At 30.6% G+C, this 25573-nt stretch overlaps 2 protein-coding genes across 6 annotated transcripts in view; both read left to right on the top strand.

Moving 5' to 3' along the window:
- Positions 1 to 674: 674 nt before the first annotated feature.
- Positions 675 to 13246, top strand: LOC114130530 (uncharacterized). The gene is made up of 5 exons (XM_050205993.1): positions 675 to 957; positions 3759 to 4083; positions 6095 to 6696; positions 8996 to 9377; positions 10125 to 13246. The coding sequence occupies exons 1-5, from the start codon at positions 780 to 782 to the stop codon at positions 10411 to 10413; spliced, it is 1776 nt and encodes a 591-aa protein (XP_050061950.1). The 5' UTR covers positions 675 to 779; the 3' UTR covers positions 10414 to 13246.
- A 2845-nt stretch (positions 13247 to 16091) lies between these two features.
- LOC114130531 (uncharacterized) overlaps positions 16092 to 25573 on the top strand; it is a 40354-nt gene continuing 30872 nt past the window's right edge. For 4 of the 5 annotated variants that reach the window (XM_050206260.1, XM_050206257.1, XM_050206254.1 and 1 more), the window contains exons 1-4: positions 16092 to 16274; positions 17128 to 17351; positions 18688 to 19006; positions 19061 to 19219. The gene's annotated coding sequence lies outside the window, so the exon portion shown is untranslated. The remainder of the gene's footprint in view (positions 16275 to 17127; positions 17352 to 18687; positions 19007 to 19060; positions 19220 to 25573) is intronic. The other variant, XM_050206256.1, reaches the window with a different exon arrangement.

Below are 25573 nucleotides of genomic sequence, written 5' to 3'. Positions count from 1 at the left end.
TATACTCGTGTAAAATTTAGGTATCTAAACAATATTACGTTCTCTTAAACTCGCTTATTCGAATTAAATTTATTATATTATATTACGTTAGAAAATATTTTTTTTTAATTTTTAATTTAACTATATACGAATTCTACTCGAATGAATTATTTTCCATAAGGTGTTCCTATACAAAATAATATGAAACGCTTGTATCTGAGAAAAAATAATTTTCATTTTTACTATACTGCGGTGTGATGCGACGACCGAGAATCGAAAAACGGATAGACGATAAAATCGACCGAGAAAAAAAAAATACCAAGTCGCCGCCGCCGCCGTCGCCGCACACACACACACACACACACACACACACACACACACATCGACGCCGCACCGTCCGCCGCCGCCGCCGCCGCCGCCGAAGCCGCCGAGATTGGCGGTGGGAGTTTAGTGGGTGGCGCTGGGTGGCGGGGTCGGGGAAACGGCCGAGTGCGGCGGCGGTGCGTTCTGTTTCGTCGCCGTACACCACACCCACCCGCCCTCCGCCGCCGCCTCGTCCCCGGCCCGCGGCGTCGGTGGGCGGCGCGGCGGCGGCACGCGATTCGCTGCGCCGCCGCCACCGGGGCGCTGGGTACGAGCGCGGGCCGCCGAACCGGTGGCCGAGCCGGACTATTTAAGGGGCCCGTTTCGCTCCGTTCTGGCATTCAAACGTTCCGGTACCTTCTCCGACGTTGAGTCTTGTTTTTTCCTTACAGGATAGTAGCTTTTTCCATTTGATTCGTGAAGTGTCGCTTTCCGCGATGATAATTCACGGTTTTCTAACCGTGATTGTCATCGCGACAATCGCGACCGGTGCGATAATCACCGGTCCGACCACCACTCGTATGCCGCCTCAAGAAATCAACCACGCCGAAATCAACCATGCCGAAACCACCGCCGCCGCCGCCACCGCCTCCGCTAATGATGTAACACCGATTGGTAATATAATTTTTTTCGATCTTATTGATTTTATTTAAAAAAAAAAATTATTTTTATATTTTATATTATTTTACAATATTATAATATGATGTTTGTGTCGAACGGTAGAAAATATTCAGTATACATAATAATTAATTTAAACGATTTAAATAATAACTACTAATATAATGAAATAATTATAAATTATATTATGATGAATTTGAATTTTTCTACCATCCGATTTATTATAGGTATTATAATAACAGTCTATATATTTTATTTGAATTTATTTGTGTGGTTATACGTTTTTCGTCTCTATAATAATATATTAATTTGCCAAACATGTTTATACCTTTGTTAAATATTTTATACGAATTTTTCTTAATCTATATGAATATCCATATTTTATAATATAATTTTTACAATGCATTATGAATTACAGCATAATATAATATATTGCGATTGGTAAATTAATATAATATTAAACAGACAAATTTGTTATATTTTATAGTATGTTATTGCTTAATGGTAATTGTACCTATTAATACCTATTAATGTGTATGACTTAATGATTGAATTATTATATTCTTATTTCTTACTTTGATTCATTCATCAATATTTGATTTTAATATTTTATACAATTTATGTTTATTTTCTATTTTATTCAATCATTGAGATACATGTAGGTATACCTATACTTATAATAGTTAAATACATACCTGGTTAAATAATTTTAATATAAGGATCACTATTTATTTATTAGGTACCTATATACACAATTATTGTATATTATATATTTAAATAATTATTATACACGTATTTATTCTTATGGTATTTTTTCACTACACAACGTGATTTTTTTTCGAATAAATGTCTTATTATTTATATAATATCGTTCCCAATTTCGGCTTATTAGAAATTCATATTAAATATTTAATTCTAAATGAATAACACATTTAAAATTTGAAAACTTATATATCTATATTATCGTATTTTTATTCTGGAACATTTACTTCATCATAGTAGGTACCTATACTTAATAATACAATAAGTTTCCATTCCAAGTTTTGTTTTCATAAATATATTACCTACCTGTACACATTAGTAGGTAGAATTAACAATATAATATATAGGTGCACTAGACTTTAAAAGATATACATTATAATTAATAAAAAAACTTTAAATAAGCCAGCAATATTTTATGCAAACAAATTTCCAAACAATTTCTCAACAAATCTCTTTGTTATTTTATAAGGGAGGTTGTTAAGTCATTATAGAGTCTATACCCATCTTATCCATCTTAAAATTTCATCATCCGTACTTTTAGCTACTCGTTCTATATCCACCATTGAATATCTATATGTATTATAATGCAGTAATTATTATATACTTGAAACGTAATCTAAATATTAGTAAAAAGGCGTAGGAGGTACCTATATAATATAATAGGTATACATCTGAATAAGATCGTTTCGTAAAATTCGTAAAAAAAAACCACTGTAGGTCGCGATGCTTATGATCGCAACAGCAATAACTATAATATTATTATTATTATAATATAATATGTGCGTGTACGGCACGCGCGCGGTCGAGGTCAAATCGAAGTAATCTGAAAAGCTGCCCGTTCTTTTTAAACAGCATACCTATATATAGGACGTATATTTACGTTTCGTAATATTAAAAAATCTACACGATTCCGCCTTTGCAGGTTGCGCTCTGTTATTGTTGTTGTATTTTTTTCCCCTGACAATAATATTATTATAATACTTACGTAGTACGCGTCGATGTAGAATAACAAACGTGTGCGCGCGCACAACTGGGTCGGCACGCGCCGACAGACGACCGTTTATCGCCCGCGCGCTCCTTCCTCTTTCACCGTCGCGCCCACCTGAGTGAGTCGAATGGTGGCAGTGACCATGTGCGCCAAACAACAACATCGGTAGTAATATTATAATAGTAGTAGTAGGAATAATAATAATAAATCCTTGTAAACAAAAACAACGGTAGCAGGTCGTTGTTGCATGTTTATAATATTATATACATATATGTAGTTTCAGCTGTGTAGCGTTCGCGCATCGAACGCGTGCCATCACACGTCATCTGATAATATAATTTTTTACGCGTTTTTTATCATCGTTATTATTCCTATTGTTGTTGTTGTTGTCGTGGTTTTCGTTTATTATCATTCCATTTCGGGACAACTGATTATAATAGGTAGTAATTATTAATATATAAATAGGTACGTTTTCCGTCGGTTTTCTATATGACTTTCTATAACTTGTAGCGCTTAAATAGTTAACGTTTTTCCACAAAAATATACACTAACAATATTGAAAAAGTCACTGACATCATACACCCGCGTGATTATGAACTATTTATTAATTATTTGAAACAAACCCACTGTATTCCTGATACTTCAATGAAAGTTGAATTATGTTTGTTTGACTTTCGACTGCGATTTATCCACGAGAAAATGTTCATAAAATATTTACACCTTAACGTACCATCATTTTCAAAATCCTTATAGAATATCGTATATAAATTGAATATCCTGTATTTTTAAACGTGTACCTATGTACTTATTTGTATACAGTTAACTTGTTATATTAGACATTATGTTTTACCTACTATATAATATCCTATATACCTATGATGGATATTCGATTCCGCCAAGTTGCAAGTTTTCTGTACCGTCGAACAATAACACAGTTATAAAACCACATAAATACAATAATATTTATTTTATGATCGTCCAATAATATGTATATCTACTATATCACTATACGAACTATATAATAATGATTACGGTGTTTTTATTGCAGTCAAATCCACCGTCTCCAAATTACACAAACCGTTGATCACGTGTTTGTGTAATTTACCCAAATGCACAATCACCAACGGACAAAAAGACGGAATTTGCTCAACTCGCCTAGGATGTTTCTCTGAAATTCGAACTGTACTACCACCCATGGAAGAACCATTAAAATCAATGAATTCCATACCAACTGAACCCCCGATGACTGCCAACGGTTCCGCCGTTTTACCAACTATTCCCGAAAGTGCCGATGCCGAAACAGCTGCGCACGTCGAGGGACCATCATCTGTAAAAGCATCATACGGCTGCTTGGAGTTATTAGATAATTATTCGTGAGTTATATTATATTATACATAACATATATATAGAAAACGTAATATTATGTTAGGTACATTTTCCATCTATATATCGTGGTGGTTCCAGGAGTGGGAAATCCCCTAATCGTTTTTAAATTTAATCGTATCGATTTCCTCGTGGTTTATATTCTACTTCTCGAAATATAACGTAAGTGATTTTTTTAAACACGTGTACACGCCTATATTATAGTATAATATAATATATGGCTTATAAAATAGGTACACGTCAACGAAGGGAGTTATGACCGCATTGAAACTTTTCCACCCTATCACTATAAAAAACCTGGACCTTCCACGATTGTTTTGTATACGTGATTGCATGTTCGCACGTTATACGTTTCATATATAATATATATATAATACCAGTTCATCACATTGATTATTAAATTCACGTTGCACGTTGCTTATATTGTACCTATTGTTTTGATTTCTCGGCAGCTAATATCGCGTAGGATAAACACGGTACTCGGGCGAGTATTAAAAAATTTAATTCGTTTTGAGCGTCATGACGGATGGTGATGGGTAGATACATAACACAGTATACAGCACTTGTAATACGCGTCACGCGATCTTATACTGCAGTCGCTGCGTATACATATTATTGTGTATTTATTTAGTACGCGGCGACATGTGCCTACACCGTTGACCGACCGACCTCATATATTATAATATCTGACCGTTGTTTTGTTTTTGAAATATCGATCAATCTAACAACAATACAATTATCTAATATTATATACAGTTATAATAATATTGTGGCTAACCAATCTAATTTTCCTATAATTAATATTCTAATTCTTCGTATAAAACTATTTTAACTATTTGTATTTGTATATTAATTATATTATAGACTGTTGCGTTTAGCATAAGGTATGCCTATAGTTGTAGTCGTGGTTTGTTTTTATTATTATTTTTAGGTATTATTGGATATTGTTTTTCTTTTTTTCACAGCTGCTTTTTAGTTTTATATTTTTAATTACTTTAATCACAGTTTTACTCGTATACTACGTAGTGCTTTGTACGTAGTGTCGTTGTACCTATTAGTATCGTCGCATATAATACCTTCACACGTCGAAATTATTATCATACTTAACAACACCAACACATACACACATATAGACATATTGTGCATTCGTCGACATGTAACTAAATACCGCGTTCCTTCCAAATCCTGCGTATAACAGGGATTTTCCGAATGAGTTTTCTGTAGCCTGGGTGGTACTTAATAAAGGCGATAATGACAATTTCAATTTTTTTTTCAAATTAGACTGCACCATGATTTCGTACAGCATGGATACGTATATTTTATTTTTCAGTTACCTATACACATTCTATAATAATACATCATTTATAACCATGCGTATTTAGAATTTTCGCACCTTAAAAGTTCAAAAGTTCCGATATAGAACAATATACAATTATATTAAATTACAACAATATACATTATATAATTAACTAAAACCATATTTCATAATAATTAAAAGTCATTTATAATATTTGAAATAGCTATAAAAAGTTTCCATCTTTTTTTTATGCTTATAGATATTGGTGAAATGGTTATTCATATTTCATAATCAAATAATCAAATAATATATATAGAAACAAAAATTAATAACATTATACTTAATATTTTATACTTTTGAATTCATGCAATTATTTTATTATTATTATTATTATTATTTACTTTAATTAAATTACTTATACGCCTTTCTATAACTATTTATTCCTGATCTTTTGCACATACTATATAGTGTTAAATACTTCGAATTCTATTTAATACTACCAGCAACAATTACACAAAATTGTATTGTCCGTCACGCAACATTAACAAATTAAATCATCGTATATATATATATAGTACATTATTACTCTTATAATAATTATCGTGTGCATAATACTGATTGGCATATATTTTTGTTTGTCTGTTTGCGGCGCGTTTCCGCTCGTGTGTCTCTCGACTACGCTTGTTTCCGGTGAACATATACAGCAAGCAACCTTGTGACGAAATCTTGAGGTCTATGGAATCAGATGCCTCTGAATTCCCAATCATCCAAGCTCCTACCAACGGTGCTCTACCTCCTAACAACGCTCTCGTTCTCGCTTTCCATTGCTGCCAGACGCCAAAATGCAACGGAAATCATTCTGGTCCAGCAGAAAGTACAGTTAAATCGGCCAAAGCCGTACTCGCCGCTGCATTAAAAAGTTCTCTCGCCTTAAATGAAGAATCGAAATCTGAAATGGGACAGAATTCTTCAATGAAAATGGAAATGGCAATAGATCCTGCAACTATTGTAGCTGAAGAGTTTCCATCAAGCGGTGATCAGACGAGTAAAGAAATTATTATAGGAACTGGACCTGTACCATTCGTTACTTTGGGTGAACCTGGACCTCCATCTGCCCTCAAGACCGAAATGTCTGAGGACACAGGGATTGGGTCCACCGTTTCCCCCGGGGAGCAACCAGTAATGCCCGAGGTCGTACCACCCAAGCCCGTACCACCCATACCGGCTCAACAGGAAATGACCCACAATGCCGAGGCTGTCGAACATTTGGAGCATGTTGTCGCCAAACGTCACGACAGTCAAAGGGGTATGTAAAATAACACGTTGTTTTCACAGCGTGTTTGTTAATAAGTGTAAAATATTATACAAGTTAATAACACCTTATATGTTTGTTGTTGATCTGATGTGTACATAATACCTATATAACAATAATATAATGTGTTTAATTAATAATAATATTATACTACTTATTATACATTACAATTCAATTATATACAAAAAAAAATTTATTTACGATTTTTAAATTTGTTTGAGATGTGATGTTTTTACTATAAAATACTCGCGTATTACATCGTATTGTATTTGTAAATGACTTCATTATCTGTTTTAAAATGTAAATAAAAAAAAAATGGTTTCGACCAACAAACGTCTTGTATTTTTTTATTATACATTTATTGTACTTATATCACATCATCTGAATATAAAATTATATTCAGCAGAACAGTTGTATATACAGCAGAAACCGTATATAACGCGACGTTCAAGGTACCACAAATAATATATTATAATAACCAAGTTAAGAAAAAAAGAGTTATCGAAAAACAGTTTACGTACAATATATATAAATTATTATTATATTTAAAACACAAAATATTTATTCAATTATTTAAATTATTAAAAAGTAAAGTGTATTTAGTTTTGTTAACTCGATATAATATGTCACTACAACCGTTGGCATTATATACGATTTCTACTGTATATGTATAGGTATATTATGTACATAAATTACACATACACATATACACACATGCGGTGAGTGGCAACCTATCTATAATTTTTAAATAGATGATATCGCTTGCAATTATACATGATAATTAATTGTCAACATATTTTCAACTCAATTAATATAGAAGAGTAATACATATATTTCGACTATGAAACCAGCTGAAACTGAATATACATCTATTTAAGTAAATCCAAGTCCTTCTATTATTACATATTGTAGTATCAACTAGAATTTTCAAACTGAAAATAGCTAAATGTTGACGATTTACTCTTATCATTATTATCCATTACTTATATTTTTGTTGTCAACAAAAAAATCACTTGAGTCACTCACAATACCTCACAAACACAACACACATGCCTATTACAAATGATGTCTTTACTTATAAACGTATAAGCCTATAAGACTCGACAGAGTTTTGTCGCTTATTAGTACACATCGTTTTGTTTATAATCTATCGTATATATAATAGGTAATATAAACTGCGACCACGGTCTCAGGACATAGGTATAAAGTCGGATATACTGCAATTCATAGTGTTAAGATGTCTTAGTACTGCAGTCAGCAGAGTAGTAGTACTAATAATAGCTGGTAGGTGGTTGGAGTATCCACGAAGAGCGCGATCGAGTTAAACCTTATCCGTAATTAAAAATTATGCATTTTACTCAATGATAATGTCGGTCGAGGGAAAAAATACTAATATTTCTTAGACACCATGTTATAATATTATATAGTCAGACACTACGTTAAAAAAATATTATCATATTAAAAAATAATTACCAGCTTAATTTAATCAACGTCGACGACCAGAACCTATATATTATTAAACAAAACGAAATAATAGTAAATTATACATATTTTATATCTAAATATTATGAATTCGTTTCGTTGGTATTTACATTTTATTTCTGATAAGAACAAAATCGTATCAAAAGTTTGACTATGGCTGCCCTCGAAAATGGTGGAAACGGACCCGAATGCAGGCCAATTGATATTAAAAAGATATATACCTATCGGTTATAATCACATTTATAATATGTATTATTATTATCACATACATACATATATATATATATATATATATATATTATATTTTTTGATAAGTGATAACAACTATTAATAGTAATCGATATAAGTCTACTGCTCTGATTCACCACACACAACTGACCTTTTGCATATTATGTCCTGCAACCGTAGTCGTATCGTTTATATAATATTATAAATGCAATAAGTATACGTAAGCGCGACTTGCATCGACAATATACACATCCTATTTAGTGGCATCATGACAGAGATAAACAAAAGCCAAAGTTTTTTTTCTGAGTTTTTCAGTATCGGTGGTTAGCCAACGGTTAATAATTTTATGTATATAAGCTACGACGGAATAATCTGACTCGTCTATGAAAAATAATTTTAAGTTGACCTCGTCACCGTTACAATTCACAATATCATAGAATCAATGCCTATACATAAATATGCGTGTATATTGTCGTGTCATCGTCGCGATCGTCGTCTCTGTTGAACACGACGTGTAGCTATATAAATATTGACTATATTATAATAATAATAATATATTGTTTTGTCGGTTTCGCACCTGCAGTCGACTCGGCCATAAAGCTGTCTACCGACGACCAAGAAAACATCGGAGATTTCGACGACGACATCGCGGCCGAGGTTAGAGCCGCCGCCGCCACCGCTAAATCGATCCCCATGTCCGACGAGAAAAATGCCAAGTCTTCGTTGGCTCCTCGTCACGATGGCGTGCCGGAATTTGTACCGCCTCCGGTCCTGCAGAAGGATAACGACTCCTACTTACCGAACTACGCCAACAACAACTACATCAACGACGACACTGTCATGAACAATTGGATGATCGGCATAACCTGTGCCATTGTCTTAGCGTGCTTAGTCGGTATGTCTCTGTTGATAATGTCCGTGGTCAGAATCATTCGCAAGTCGGACGTATTCAGAAACTACAAGGGGTTAGTAGTCCGCATATATTGTATTTAATATATTATATAATATCATACGTGTGTAGTTCGACTTATTCGATCTGTTGTGTCATCCATTAATAACGAGAGGGAGTGAAAGAGAAATATGCCATCAACAAAGATATATCAATATTTCTTATAAGAGATTATAGTATACTGCACACTCGTGCAAATATTTCAGATATTTCGCATATGTTTTTTCACTCTTATTATACTTCGGCGTTCGCCCGCCAAAACGCCGTGTATATAGCCCCAGCCTTATATCGGTGTTAATTTGGTCAGTAGATAAATAGCTATAGTATTAATACCAAAATAAGTTTAGTGCCGAAACGATAGTGCAACGAGTACAAAATTATTTTCACATTTTTAACACACGTGTTTTCGCATTTACTTATTATATTTTTTACACATAATTAACATAATCTATGTGCACGCCCAATCCTAGAAAATGGATACGAAATTCCTTGCGAAACTCACAGTGTATTACCACAATAATAATATACAATAGATATTGCACGTATATATTATACGTATACATATATGAGACCCACAAGAACGACTTTGAACTTGCTATATATATATAATCTTATGACGACGACGAGGATTTGACCCACACGCATTTTGTTACATTATTATTATTTTATATTGTACCTATATATAAGACGTCGATTTTTAATTCGTCGCTTGTCTGTCTTGTGTTTCCGCATATGATCCTGCCTATACACGTCGTCATCGCAGAGTGTGCAGCAATCCGGGCCAGCCGTGCGCGTGCAACGGCGGGCTGACCAGACGCCGGCCCCGCACTCAGCCGTCTTCGTCCGATCTCGACGCCGCCGTGGCCGCGGTGCATCGCACTTCGACCACCGCTCCGCTGCTGCCGCCGCCCAACAAGTACCGCGGCCGCGGCCGCGGCCACGCCAACGCTGCCGCCACGTACAACGACGCGATGGGCGACACGACCTACGTGTTCACCACCATACCGGTGCCCGACGAGCCGCCGCTCACGTCGGTGATCCGCCGTATGTAGTTTAGGTCCAGATAGACGTATTTGGGAAATTTGCGCCCCCGCAGGTTATCTGTTTGCCTTTTTTTTTATCACCCTGCAAATGACCTAGGTATACCGTCAAAATGCTTTCCAAAATTTACCGCCCGGGGCCCTAGCCCCCTTGATCACACCCCCCCCCCCCTAAATACGTCACTGGTTAGGCCGCTTTATGTATGAAGAGTCGTCCAAAGCGCCCGCGCAGGAGAAAGTACCTATTATTACTATATATATATTATATATATTATCATATTAATTGTTATATTATTTTGTATTACGTATGTTATTATATGTTGTGTTGTATCGAAAATGACGTCGGCGAAAACGTTTTTTTTTTATTATTATTATTGTAATCATGTCATTTCCGTGTTTATATTATTATTATCATATATACATAATACATATATAATATTAAATTACTATATATATATATATACATACATGCGTTATATTGCGTGGATAGAATATATTATTATATGATAGGTATGTTATATTATTGTTATTTTAAAAAATCGCGCGTTCTTGGATAAGACTGATGAGGTTATAATATTATGTATTTTTTTTTCTTTCATTATCACAAGATTATATAATTTTAGTGTGTAAACTATATTCATTATTATCGTTAAGGAACAAACGGGGTAGATTAGATTATTGGTTAAGTTACAATTATTATTATAATATTAAGATTATACATAGTTATTATACATGTCGACTACATATATAATACCGTAAACCTGGTACTGTTACTGTTGTTACTCGGCACACATGGGTATATTGTTTTATACCGTTATACACAATTTGTAAATTCGTAAATTTTTTTTTTTTATCGTAGACGCGTTGAGAAAGTTAAATATTATAATAAGATGACTTCACATCCGCCGCGTGTGTTGTCTCTGTCTTAAACACGCATAACATGGTTAAAAACTGTTCTGTGCCGGACGAATTTACTCCCTATATATGATATTTGTACCAGAATTATCAAAATTAAATTTTAATATTTTTTTTAAAAAAAATTAAAAATTAAATATTTTTTTTTTACTTTTTATTTATTTTTTGTTATTTATCTTATTTTTAATAATTTAATATTAAATCATTTAAATCGCATCTGGACGGAACTTTATCTATAATGGCTTATAGTGTATTAATTTTTTTGATTATGTGAATACAATCACAGGTACAGACGTACAGTTGATTACTATAATACTGTATCGGAAAAAATTAAAACCCTACGACACTGATAAAATTTTGTGATTTATAATTTTGGTAATTCTGATTACAAATATCGAAGGAGTAAAGTCATCCCACGCAAAATGGTTTTTAACTATGTTACGCGTGTATAAGACAGATACAACACATGCGGATGTGGCGTCGTGGGACTTATAATACGTCTCATCTGAGTTATGCTGAGTTTGGTTCAATTCGATTACCTCTCTGTACCGTTTAATACATCAGTACATCACAGACAACAACTTTATTTGTTGAGCTTTTAAAATATTACGCATAGACGATATAAAATTAAAATAATTACCTCGATTCATACTCGCGATGTTCCCTAGCAGTTGGTTTTATTAGATGTGATCTCAAACTATATAGACAAACCGATTGGTAAAGGATAACACGAAAACGGTCAATCGGTGTTTTCAGACTGCTTTATTCGAGATTTCTCAAACTTTTTCCGCTTTGACCGTATTAATAAAGTAACTATAAGTAGTGGCCAGTTTTACGGTACTTATATTATATTATTATTTTTAAACGAATGCGGAGGGTGCTGGGAGATAAATCTCAATATAATATATCGATCGTTCTAGATCGTAATGCATTTACTTACTTATACGGATTGTTTCGTTTGCGTCATCTTTATCTTGGCGCCTCGTCACCCATCACCCGCGCCGCAAATTAATACAACTCTTTTTTTTTATTATGTTATAAGGTATACATTTTAATTTTGATATAATTTCTAATGACGTTTTACGACACATTTATGTGGCTTATTTACATCGATTATTTATGTTTATTGTTCGCGAACAATTTCATACTGTTTTTACAATCTACGTATGACAATCATTAAGAGGTGCTATTAAGTGTTAGATTTAATTTAATTTTTCATGATTTAATAAGGGTATACAGTTTCAATTAAATTTGGTTATAAATATTTAATTTAATATTTACCTACTCTCTCAATACTTTATGATTTTTAACAAAAAATAACAGAAATAAATTTATTGAGAGAAAGACAGTTAACATTCAATCATTATCGAATTTTTATATTATGTCATACTGCCATCTGTCATGGCTATTTTTTTTTATAAACATTATAATAGGTAATTGTATTTGTCGATAGTAAATCAGCCACTTTTCATTTCATCTGTCGGGTTTTAAACTATTATTTTTAATTTGTAGTATGTAATTAATATTTTAATTAGTAATCATTTTCTGAGCGTTTTTTGTTTTTTTATATTGCTCTTGTACTTACTACTTATATTTACAATGAAGACACTCGATTTTGAACGATGACTACATTGTCGAATAATAAATTTATAAATAATATAATATATTATATTGTAACTCTTATCATAATTTAAATCTTCATTTTTATTTTTATTTTTTTCTTGGTATCTACCTATATGTTAAAATGTAATTTTATAACACTATATAAATTGTAATTTTTACTCCGAAAATCATATTTTAATATTTTGCTGTATTTATTTTCATTCTTGTATCGATTACCTGTACCTAATTATACTATTTTAAAATATGTTTTACGATTATACAATATTTTCAAAATTATTCACAATAAATTACGAGTGTTTTCTTATTATATTACTTGTATTCTATATTTTTTGTCTTATATAATACCTGTTATTATCAACGTGCCATTTAATATGAACGGTATTTTGATTTTTTTTTTACCAGACGATGCATCGTCGTCACACGCATTCACCACTACGCCGGCAATGCTGATCATTATTGCTGATCGGACTATTATTATATAGCACAATTTACATACTGTAGTGCCGCAAACAGTTTCACTTTACATTCCGCCACTGTCTGCTATTAATGCCACTAACACTGAAGGATAATGTTACGACATAAATTATAATAATCTACATTCTACGGAATAAACACACAAAAAAAAAAATGATATCAATGCAACAATTAAACAGTAAACACACATTATAATAGTATTTTGTTGTACTTAATCGCATAACATAGCAGTGATGTGAGAATAAAATACTATTATTACCAGTGGCGGTCAATTTGGCGCGTAGTTGAATTAATGACTACTATACTATTATATTATACACAATATAGATGCATAATATATGTGGTAAATATCTAAGTATTGAGTACTTTTACAAGTTGTAACTGCAATAGTTTACAAATCGAAAACACTTGTTAGAGTTGTTTTGTCATTAAAATATAATATAAAAAAGGTCATCGAATTTGCTAACCGCCCGAATAATATTACTATAATAAATACAGTAGATACAGTGACAAAATAATTATTTGAAATATGTATCAACAATAATAATAATTTAGTAGGTAATTAACATTGGTAATTCTTCGAGATTTTTATTTTTCATTATTATTTTCTAAACTTTAACGATTGAAAAGGTAGGTTTAATTTGTTATTCGATATAAATGTGTATGTTTGAAATTCCAATATATGTTATAGAACAGCAAGTTATTATTATTAATATTATTATTATAATTATGATTAACGTTTGTTTTTATTGTTTTAACGCACTAGTGTTCGATTAACGAAATTAATTATTTGTTTTTTAATACGACGAATGTTGTATTATCTCATTTGTGTGTGTGTATATATTAGAGTATACGTAATTTAGTGAACGTATTTAAATTTTCCTACGCAAATGGTTATCACAATATAGAACAGTCATAATTAATTTAATTATGAAACATTACGTTTTAATCTATGCACAAAATTAAATTTTCTTCGTGAATAATTTATATTGTCGACATTATATTGAAACGATCATTGTTTTTAATTTTTATAACTGATCAGTAATTATATTATACCTACATTCATTATATTCATATTATAATATTATATTATTATATATACTCTCGATGATAATATACACCTATATAGCTATATATGTAATATTTATCTAGATCGTTAAACCTATAATATATGAAATTATTATTTTTTAATCAAACACGCAAACCTAACTTTTTTTTTATCGCTAAACGTTTTTCGATTTGTACGTAACTTAACGCTATACTAGACAGCAACGTCTTGAACTCGATTATTTCAAATATTTTTGTCGACAAAACGTTGGCGACTACAAAGAAGGCAGTTTATAAAGTGACAATGGAAAATTTAATGTATTTAAACATCATTTAAATACATCTAGAAGTATTCATAACATAATATTACGTATGGATACGACGCGGCCATGTTGGCACGTCACACAAAAATTATACTTGAGCCCGGATATACTTATACAGTTATACTGTATACTAGTATGTACTTATATAGTTTATAGTTTATCCAGGTGACTGTATTTACAATCCGAAGTCCGTCACCACACTTGCAGTGAAATAAAAAAAAATAAAATGATATACATAATTGTTTTTGGTTAGAGTTAAACAGTAACTTAGAGCCAGCGAATAATAGACACAAAATTTTAATTGAATATCGGTCGCAGTCTATACAAACAGTTTAAAAACTTCAATAAACAGGTACAAAATATAATTTTTATTTCTATAAGGTATGTGTGATATAATGATACCTATTGAGTATTGATTATTGAACCGTTTTCTATCTTAAATCGACTTAAATCGAATCGCATGGAAGTATACCTATACACACGATTTATAAGTCTAATGTTTTAATCATTATTTTTGAATAATTTTAATTTCAATAATATAATTAATGTAATTACAATTTATTTATCGGTAGTAGGTATCTCAATAACTTAATATTTAATGACTACTTACTTATAACACCCACTTAAGTACCTATAATACTAAAGATAGCTCTTTTTTATTGTTAGTTTATGAAATTAAAGTGTCAATAAACAAAAACAAATTCTTATTGATATTTACACAACAAGAGATCTATCTGCAGTAGTATTTAAACTAATGATGAAACTATTAGTAATTATTTAATTTATAATATTATGTTAATTGGTATTATCAATATTAAATTAATCGTTAGCACACATCATGACATGTGTTAACGAATAATGTGGTAATTATAAATACAATTAATTTTTAAAACAATTTCGAAATTGTATAACAGTAGTACCATATATTAGGTATAAACTTAACCGGTTCAACAATTTTACGAGCGATTGTACGATAATTTTTGGTTTTAATCCGTCCATTGGTTTCCTTAGCTTCCTTGCTTCCTAATACGTATATACTGTACTATACTATTATTATAATATTTTAGATAATATTATGGTCTATCTATATAACCATATACGCTGATCGGGAAAAAACAATCAATGAAAGAACGAGGCACACTGTACAGCCGCTGATCACTGTCCCTATAACTCCATAAACGCTGTGTTAAATGCGTGTTAGAGTAGTTACTAGTTATACGTATGTATCGTAGTTAAAATAATCTTAATGTTATAGAACCGTTTCTCCAATCGTTCAATATTCGAATTACAATAATAATATCAATAAATTATTGCCGTCTTATTTTAGACTGCGTGTGAGAATATTATAATACGACATTACTGCATTACACATTTATAACGTGTTATGAATCCGGCCCGCCTCGATCCGCTGTCAAGACATTTGAATACCGGACGGCTGTAGTTGTAGACGACAACAACTTTTAACTGCAGCAGAAATTCGAAGGCCTCCAAGTATATATATTATTATTGTTTTTGTATTAAACTCGTTAGTCGACATTACGATAGTTTTTTTTTTTTTATTATTATTTGTTTCTTTTTCGATTTGCTTAGTCAAAACCATTAGACGATGGGACAATATTATACATGTTTTATGTACAAATTAATCAATAATATTAAATCATATTAATTATATATATTATTATAATAGTTTACGTTTTAAAATCAGCATGATGGAATAGATTAAGCGCGTACAAAATAAAATTATGTAAATTAGAGGAAAATATAGACAAATTATTAGCTAAAGTATTTAAGAGAATATAGTTAAAGCGAGAACAATTTGCATATTAGGGAGAAAATAAATTGACAGTTTACAAGAATGTGTGGAATATTGCAGGTGGCTGGAGAATATACCGTGTATAAAGAGTAAAAACAGTATAATTCAGTACGATTTTGTATGAGAATAAATCGATTAAATCTACTTTAATATTTTTTGAAAATAAATCTGTAAAATCGCTTTATTTTTTTAACAATTTTTTAATAAAAATAATTATCAAATAACATAATATGTTGTGTTATGTTTCATTTTTATTATTATAGGTATTTAGTATCACATTAAAATTTTGAAGTTAACTGTTGTGAATTTATTATAATAATATTATTATGGCATTGAGTTGCATGAGTTAAAATATTAGGTAGGTATATTATATTCTGTGATTTAACAACGCGTTGAGTGACATTTTCAACTTATATAATGATAATTGTGATTTAAATAATTACTTTTAATAACTCAAAATTACATTAATTATTTTAATGTTATCAACATATTCGTATTGTTAATCACACTTTAAAATGTTATTTGTTATAGATGGTTTGATCTTAAACATAATCTCAGCAATTTCAGTAATGAAATTACATTTTTGATTTTTCAAACATAAACATTTCAATAAAAACCGCGTTCAGTAATAATACTATATTGCATAATTAAAAAAAAAAAACAGTATTTTTAAACACCTAAATTACTAGATACAAAAGAAGGACAAAATCAATAGCGTTTATGCAGAATTTGATTAAGTGGGAAAGACTTAAGAGGTAAGTTTAATTTTATATATATTGTATATATAGACAAATAACCATCATGTACGGTAAATCAATATAATAACAAGCTGAGTATTCTACGACAGTTATCATATTATACGTTACACATATTTTTGAAATTATATAGGTAGGTACATAATAATGATACATATTATATATATCATTATATCACTGAAAAAAAAAGTATTGTAGGAAGAACCAAAATATAATATTAATAACTGTGAAATTTAGTTGCCTCTGTGACAACATTCCGTTTAGTTAAGTATACAAATTGATTTTTTTTGATTATATATTGTTGAAGGAATAACATATTAGGCACTTGTAACTAAATACATTTCATGATATGTTTACAAAATAATTAGTAGTAGCAAGATGATTAAATATTTAGTACGACACGCCACTACACCATTTTGTACTAATAACAAAGCATGTTTGTATTGATTCAAGGTATTTTTGTTATACTTACAAATTTACTCTTATTAACAACTAATAATTTTGTTAATAATACTTAAATTAGTAATTGTTGATATACAATTTTCAGTTACCGTTACAGTACCTATTTATTTTGTTAATAATACTCCAGTAACTGGTTACGTGTGCAGAATATTTTGTTAGTTAAAATTAACTGGTAGGTATTTGTTATAGTTACAACACTTTCAATTAATTAACCAATAATCAAAATGCAGATAAATATACAAAAAAATAACTATAATTAATTATTCACAACAGTTTACTTATTAGATAACATAATTTTTATAAACTATATTTTATAATATAATCTTAAATTATAAATATTCATACATAATACATATATTATGTCATATATATATATATATATATATATAAATGAATTTATCAAAATATACAAGTACGAAATATTTAAGTACAACAATACATATAATATATAATATATATTATATGTTATGTGTTTAAAAATAAAATAAAATTTAATTAAACAAATTTTATAATGCAATTATAGGTACATATTTTATAATTATAATTGTACAGACTCCTATTTCAAATTTAACTTAAAATCAAATGAGTTATATAACTTTATAATCATATAGATAATATACAACAGCTTGATAACCGCCTTTATATTATTATGTGCGCCTATGTAATAAATTGATTTAAATTATTCTCGATTTATAATAAGCACTGGCAAACATTTCATATAAATCTGTATATTATTTTACCTATATATATATTATAGCTAGGTATTTAGTTCCTTCCTATATATATATATTAAATTTATACATATATCTCTATGAACTTTTCTACTTGAAAAATGGTTTTTTAAAAGTTTTCTTTCGTTTATATTGATTTTCAGAGAAGTGTACAGTTGGTAATCTGAAAACGCCGGGTTGCAGGAATAAAACTATAAGAGGGCGTGGTTCAAAACATCCCCGGGATCGTCTGCGCCCTATGTCGTGCAGCAGCCTGCAAACTCCCACTTTCAACCCACCCTCCTTTCATTTTGGAGAACTTTTCTCATTTATTTCGGGTCTCGCGCAACACCCGGCTAAGGTAAACATTCGATCAATACACAGATACCGTGATAACATTGCAGGATGGAACGGTAGTTTCATACTAATGGTTAATAGTGAAGTAGTATGACGACACTGCTCGAGTTTCATTTCCAGTATTAGGTAATATACATCAATATTATATTGATACACTAAAAAAAAATCACTATTTTCCAGGTCATAGCGTTCTGAAAATTGTTTGGAGGCTTAAACACAGGTAGCAGACACGTTCGGCATTTTTTTGCAAGAAACTGTTACTTGGGACCACAATTTTCAACGTATTGAACACGTACGTCACGTACACGTTGCAGTCTTATTTTCTGAAAACATCAAAAGGTATGTTGAAATCAAATTTTAAACTATAATAGTTTATTATTACTTCATATTTACATATTTTTAGTTATTATGAGTAGAATATATAGAAAATAGCATACAATTTTTTTTCATAGATATCGTTGTATTTAATAAGTACCTAATTACTTAAGATAATGTAAAAAAAAAAAATTGTTAAAAATGTTATTACTTTTCGATATAATTCTTGATTGCCCTTAAAATAATTAGTACAGTTGTTTCATTTAAAGAAGTATACCTATATCCGCTACCCATGCAGTATTATTATTGTCATCGTTTCAAAGTTTGACTTTGTTTATCCTTTCACTAGTTCAATTTCCATTACGCCGTTTTCTAACACGTACTATAAAACAAATTTATAATAATAGCATTATTTTTGTGCTTCGAACGTAACGCCGTTATAAATAACAATAATGATAATAATTGTATTAATGCATAAGTATAACATTATAATATGTTATTATTACGATCGTCATAAACAACAATCGCAAAACGCGTACTGATATATTGCCGTTGTTTTCAGTGCGTTCGCTACATACTGTGTCGGACGCTGTGTGAGTGTATGTGTACATATCATTTTATATTATAAAACTTATATTTTCACTTTTTACATATAGCCATCACACGGTTTACGTAAATCGATACGCTGTCTATATTGAGTAGACATTCCGCGATGAAGTCACGAGAATCGATCATCGATCATCGTTTCTGTCCACTTGGTGCCTAGGTGTTAAATATTTCTTACCGGGTCGCGAAGTGTACGGGAATGATGATTGAGACAAATCATCGTGTTTTGCAGTATTCATTACTTGTTTTAGTAAAATATGTTTTCACCATTATTTATGTACCAATTATTTAAGAGGACATCGTACCCGTATATTATGTGTTGCCTTGTAGACATGTATATCGTTATAATATAAACAACTATACATAGATAGCCGACTGCTATTACCGCAAACATTGTACAGAATTTCGACGTTAGTCCGTCATTTGCTTAAACGGAAACATTTACATTTTTGTGTGAAAACACTATCAGTATTGATGACAAAAAGAATTATAATTTTCCACCGAGTTGTAAACGCATTTCTATTGTTATCGAATACACTGTTATCACATAAAAATGTAAACATTGTCGTTTAGGCATACTTAGTATGGCGATTGTACCTTCAAAGACAAACCAAAGTCGGCCATCTACATAGGTACCTAATTGTTTATAATATGATTATGACTTAAAATAATATTATCGGTACGACGTGTTATGGCTTGTGGAATACGCGTGCGCGTAAATAATATACCTGTAGTTATGTGTTTAATCGCGTGTAGAACGCACACACACACTTACGTGTGCTCGAGTATAATATTGTATACAATAATGCACTCAATATGCAGTGTATAGTAACGCGTGTAATAGTGATTATTAGTTTTTTCGAAAAAATTGTATTTGCACTCGGAAAAACCTAGTCGGGCGCGATATATCGTCGTAACGATATTATATATATTATTTTAAGTATAGGTATACTATTGATCATCATACTATATTATACGATGTAGTCGATGTACCTACTCGAAATGTGGGCGGTGCGTGTAACGCGAACGGTGTCTGTTGTGAGAAGGTCAAAAAAACAGGGAGTGTTTTTTACACTATACCTATTGATTCTGAGCGGAGTTATAATTTTACACGAATTCCGTGTAATAAAAATCAAAATCGTCGATTTCCGATTCACGTGTTTTATATGACACATTAGTATAGCGTTTTGTAAAACTTAATATAGTGATCTATAAAAATTTAATTCATATACGTCTGATAATAGTCGTATGATTTTTCATTGGAAAATAAACATTATTGATTTTTCAATAACCCCATTTCTATACCATATTATTCTATTGTGTTATGTGAGTTGAAAGCTCATCTTAAGTTTTGTTTTATTTTTACATCTAATATTTTTCATGGGATTCTTGACGCTTTGCAGATATCACAATATATCATTTATACACCTGTTGTATCAATTTCCATCAGACACCAAAATAACAACAATATATTAATAAATTAATATTGAAATTATTATATAATGTTTCCATTCAGTTCAAATCGAGTTATTAAACACTGTCTAACAATTTTAAAATCAGTAATATTATTTCAATTGAATTTAATATTTTTATAACTTTTGTATATTGGGTAATTTCTATGATCATCAATCATCGTTTATGTCCGCTTTGTGCCCTAGGTGTTAAATATTTCTTACCGGGTTGCGAAGTGTACAGGAATGATGATTGAGACAAATCATCGTTTTGCAGTATCCATCACCTGTTTTAGTAAATGTTTTCACCATTATTTATTTACCAATTATTTAAGAGGACGTCGTACCCGTATATTATGTGTTGCCTTACACTACATACGTACGACGTTAAGCACGGTATAGACCCGACGCATTACGTTCTACCTTATAACAGTGGCGTAACTGGGTAAAAATTAGAGAGGGAGGGAATATAATTTATCCATCAAAATTAATAAGACAAAAAGATATCTTTACACCCCCACAAAAAGGTCAAGTTCTGAAGTGTCACCTTTATCCCCCACCCACAATTACGCCACTGTACTGTAGTGCGTGGTACAATTACAATATGTATACTTATATTTATGATTTGTGCGCCAATGACAGTAATAATAATAATAACGATTACAAAAAAATTTCCTATTTTATCTCTGGTATGTAAGTAGAGAGAGTGCTACAGTAGAAATATACATATTATAATATTGCTATTATATGACCATAAACACAATTGAAGTATATAGACAGCAAAATAACAATAATATATTAATAAATTAATATTGAAATTATCATAATGTTTCCATTTAGTTAAAATCATAATATTATAATATTAAAAAATAAAATTTGCCAGAAAAATGACATTCTAACAATATCAAAATCAGTAATATTACCTATTACCATATTACCATTACCTATTTTAATTGAATTTAATATTTTCATAACTTTTGTGTATTAGGTATTTTTAAGAGAATATTCGATCTTATAACTATCATCTAGTACCTATACTAACTTTGGGTGAAAATTCCAAGTAACAAGTGACTTAAATATTAAAATTTAATATTTTTTATGTTTAATATTATGCACCCTTGGACTATAACCAATACTGTCCTTAATAATTAGGAAAAACAACTAACAAGTTAAAAAAAATATTATTAATTTTATTATTTAAAAACAAATTACCGTACATAGAGATCCTTAAAATAATAAAAGAAATCATTTTTAAGTATATTTCAAAACAATACAGGAGTCAGACAATAATAGATTCAACTTGTAAATAAAGATATACTATTGTTGATTGTAGGTATCTACTTTTATATCGTATATTTATTTCCAAAATAACTCGGTACACATTATTATCATAAAGCATGACAATATAATACAGTTTTGGATAAATTATGTGTTTATAGTTTATACCTATAATGTGCACAACTTACGTCATATTATTGGTATATTTCATTCGATGTCATTTAGACCATTTAATCATGCGTTTTTATCAAAGGGAAATATTCAATGTTTTAACGAGATTTTTATTTTTTATATCGTTGTCATTGCCTTGACCTTGCGAATTCACAAAAATCAAAAACTAAAAATCGCGTTACATCGCGCAAACAATATTCTACACAACACGATCACCGCAGACGGCGGGTGTACTTGATTAAAAAACCTTGTCTTACGAATTCACTATAGGTATACATGAAATACGTCTAAATATTTTGTAAATTACATTGTACATAGAAAATTATAAAAAACTCATTGACAAAAAGTTTCAAATTGTATAACTCGAATTACAACAAAACACCTCATTAAATATAGCATATAATTATAATAAGTTAGTATTTATTTGAATATCCGATTTTTACAAAAATATCCGTTAAAAATTGTACATTTATATTTTTCATATTATAACATATCTGCATAAACAATTTTTAAAAACCTTATTTAACATTAAATTTTCAAGCTATTTGACAGAGCATAAAATTTTTATTAACATTAATAAAAAAAGAAATAAAATTGTGTATAAAAAAGCATAACATTTGTAAAAATATTTAAAAACATATTTTTTTTTTTTTTTTTTTTTTAATATAGGAAATGATAATTTATGAAACAGTGAATAATGGTTTCTGTAAGTTTCTGCAATTAATGTTTTTTTTTTTTTTTATAAATTATATATTAACCAAAATCATTTAATAAACGATCGTTGTGCCAGAACCAAAAAAAAAATCAAAATCCGTGCTTTTCTATCTTAAGCTCTGAGAACAATTTAAAATGCTCCAAGGTCTGTTTATTTGAAACACTTTATAAAGACTTCAAGTTACTCTCAATGATATTGAAAAATTGTCTTCTAAAAATCAACGCCAATCATCACATTAAACTGTTTTCTTTTGACGGTCCCCAGTGTTTTTATAAAAGTGTAAATTGGTTCAGAAACTACAAAAAGTTGGCCTACACTAATCTACACAAACGCTTATATAGTATTTACGACTATACTGTTATCGTAAATTTAATAATTTCTACTGCAGTCTGCGATGATTAATATAATTTAATACGTCACATTATGTTTCGTTGTGCGCAAACGAGTCGTTATGTCTCGTTATTGATTATAAGCAATTTTGAATATGCGCAAACGGGTTGCAGCCGAAAAGCTGCAGGTGACCGTTTCGTGAAATACCTTTGAATGACGAATACTACAAAGTGTAAAAAAGACGTTTCTATCACTTCACGAAAAAAAAAATGTTCACAGTGTGGCTTCGATATGTACATTATAATAATATCTATTAAGTACCTACCGTAATATATTTCAATAGATAATTGTATTACAATTGTTTTAATCGTTTATTTTTATATGTACCCCACACGGTACATTATAAAAAATAACGTTTTATTATTACGTCTTCGACCGTAACGGTACTCACGCGTGCGATAATAATAATAACAAACATTATAATATAATATCTATACATATTATCATGAATAGATGCGTGCGTGTAATTTAATTATACGTGACTAGTCGCATCAGGCGCGGATCCAGAACATATTTACAGGGGGGGTCATCTTGAATAAAGTTTCGCTAAAAACGCTATCGACAAAACAATGCAGATATACATACAGTGTATACCAGAGTCTACGGGGGGGGGGGGAGGCACCCTCTTGGATCCACGCCTGCTAGTCATAGGGCTAGTTACAGTAAAAAATGATAACTCATAGAGATTAGACATAATAATATGCTGTTTTATTGTGACGGTCGTTGAGTATTTTTTACTCTCGTAGGTTCTATAATAAATGGGAAAACAACTATTACTGAAAAAGATCAAATATGTATGTTTGGATATCGCGAAAATACCTATACCTATACATATTAAATACCTAATACCTAAACGTACAATATACATATATATATATATATATATATATAATATATATTATATAAAAATTAACACAATATCTAAATTTAATAATAATAATAAATTAAAGAATACATTAAATTACACAATATAAATCGTTCAAAGAATTAAACAAGTTCAATTATTCTCTTTTATCAAATATTTCGGGACCCAACTCGTGATCAATTTAGGAAATTTAGGATAATGATCGACAAAATATGTTCCCAGATAGAGAGGTCTGTCACAGTAAGTAAACACACACGATAAATATGGTAAACCAACGCCGCCACATTATTCCGTGTGTTTAAACGATCGGTGAAGTTTTTTGGAAATACTCCGGACCCAGCATCAAAGCATCAATCAACTACATGACAGTATTATAATACACACACACCAAAGTATAATCATTGTATATGTGTGTGTATAAAATTGTTTCACGTCTTATTCCGTTCGGACAGGCTTTTAACATATATTTCGGTCCTACACGCACACGTGCAGATGTTGTCACAGCAGACCGATGACCGTCGTATAGCGTTTCGAAATAAATTAAACGTACTCACATACCAAATTTTAGACGTTATTCGGGTGGCGGGTATATGGTAAGAGGATGGTATGGGAGGGAGGTGAGGACCGAAGAAATCTGTTAAGAAACTCGCGTGTCAAAACGCACTCACGCACACGCGGCGGACGCTCTTTCGATTCGTTCACTCGATGATATAACACGACAAAAAATAAAATATAATAAATAATAATAAACAGAGTGTAGAGTATATATGAGAAACGTGCAGCATTGTATAGACTATATTGTGGTCTCGCAAAATGAATCGATGAAACGGAAAAAAATACGTTACCGATGACACGTACCTATATGTATTTGATTGATATGTCCACCGCTTATTGTTGAAGCA

This window comes from Aphis gossypii, chromosome X (genome assembly GCF_020184175.1).
Source record: "Aphis gossypii isolate Hap1 chromosome X, ASM2018417v2, whole genome shotgun sequence".
NCBI classification, from domain to species: Eukaryota; Metazoa; Arthropoda; class Insecta; order Hemiptera; family Aphididae; genus Aphis; species Aphis gossypii.
The sequence above is the reverse complement of the archived record's forward strand: the minus strand, read 5'-3'. Positions and strand labels throughout refer to the sequence as shown.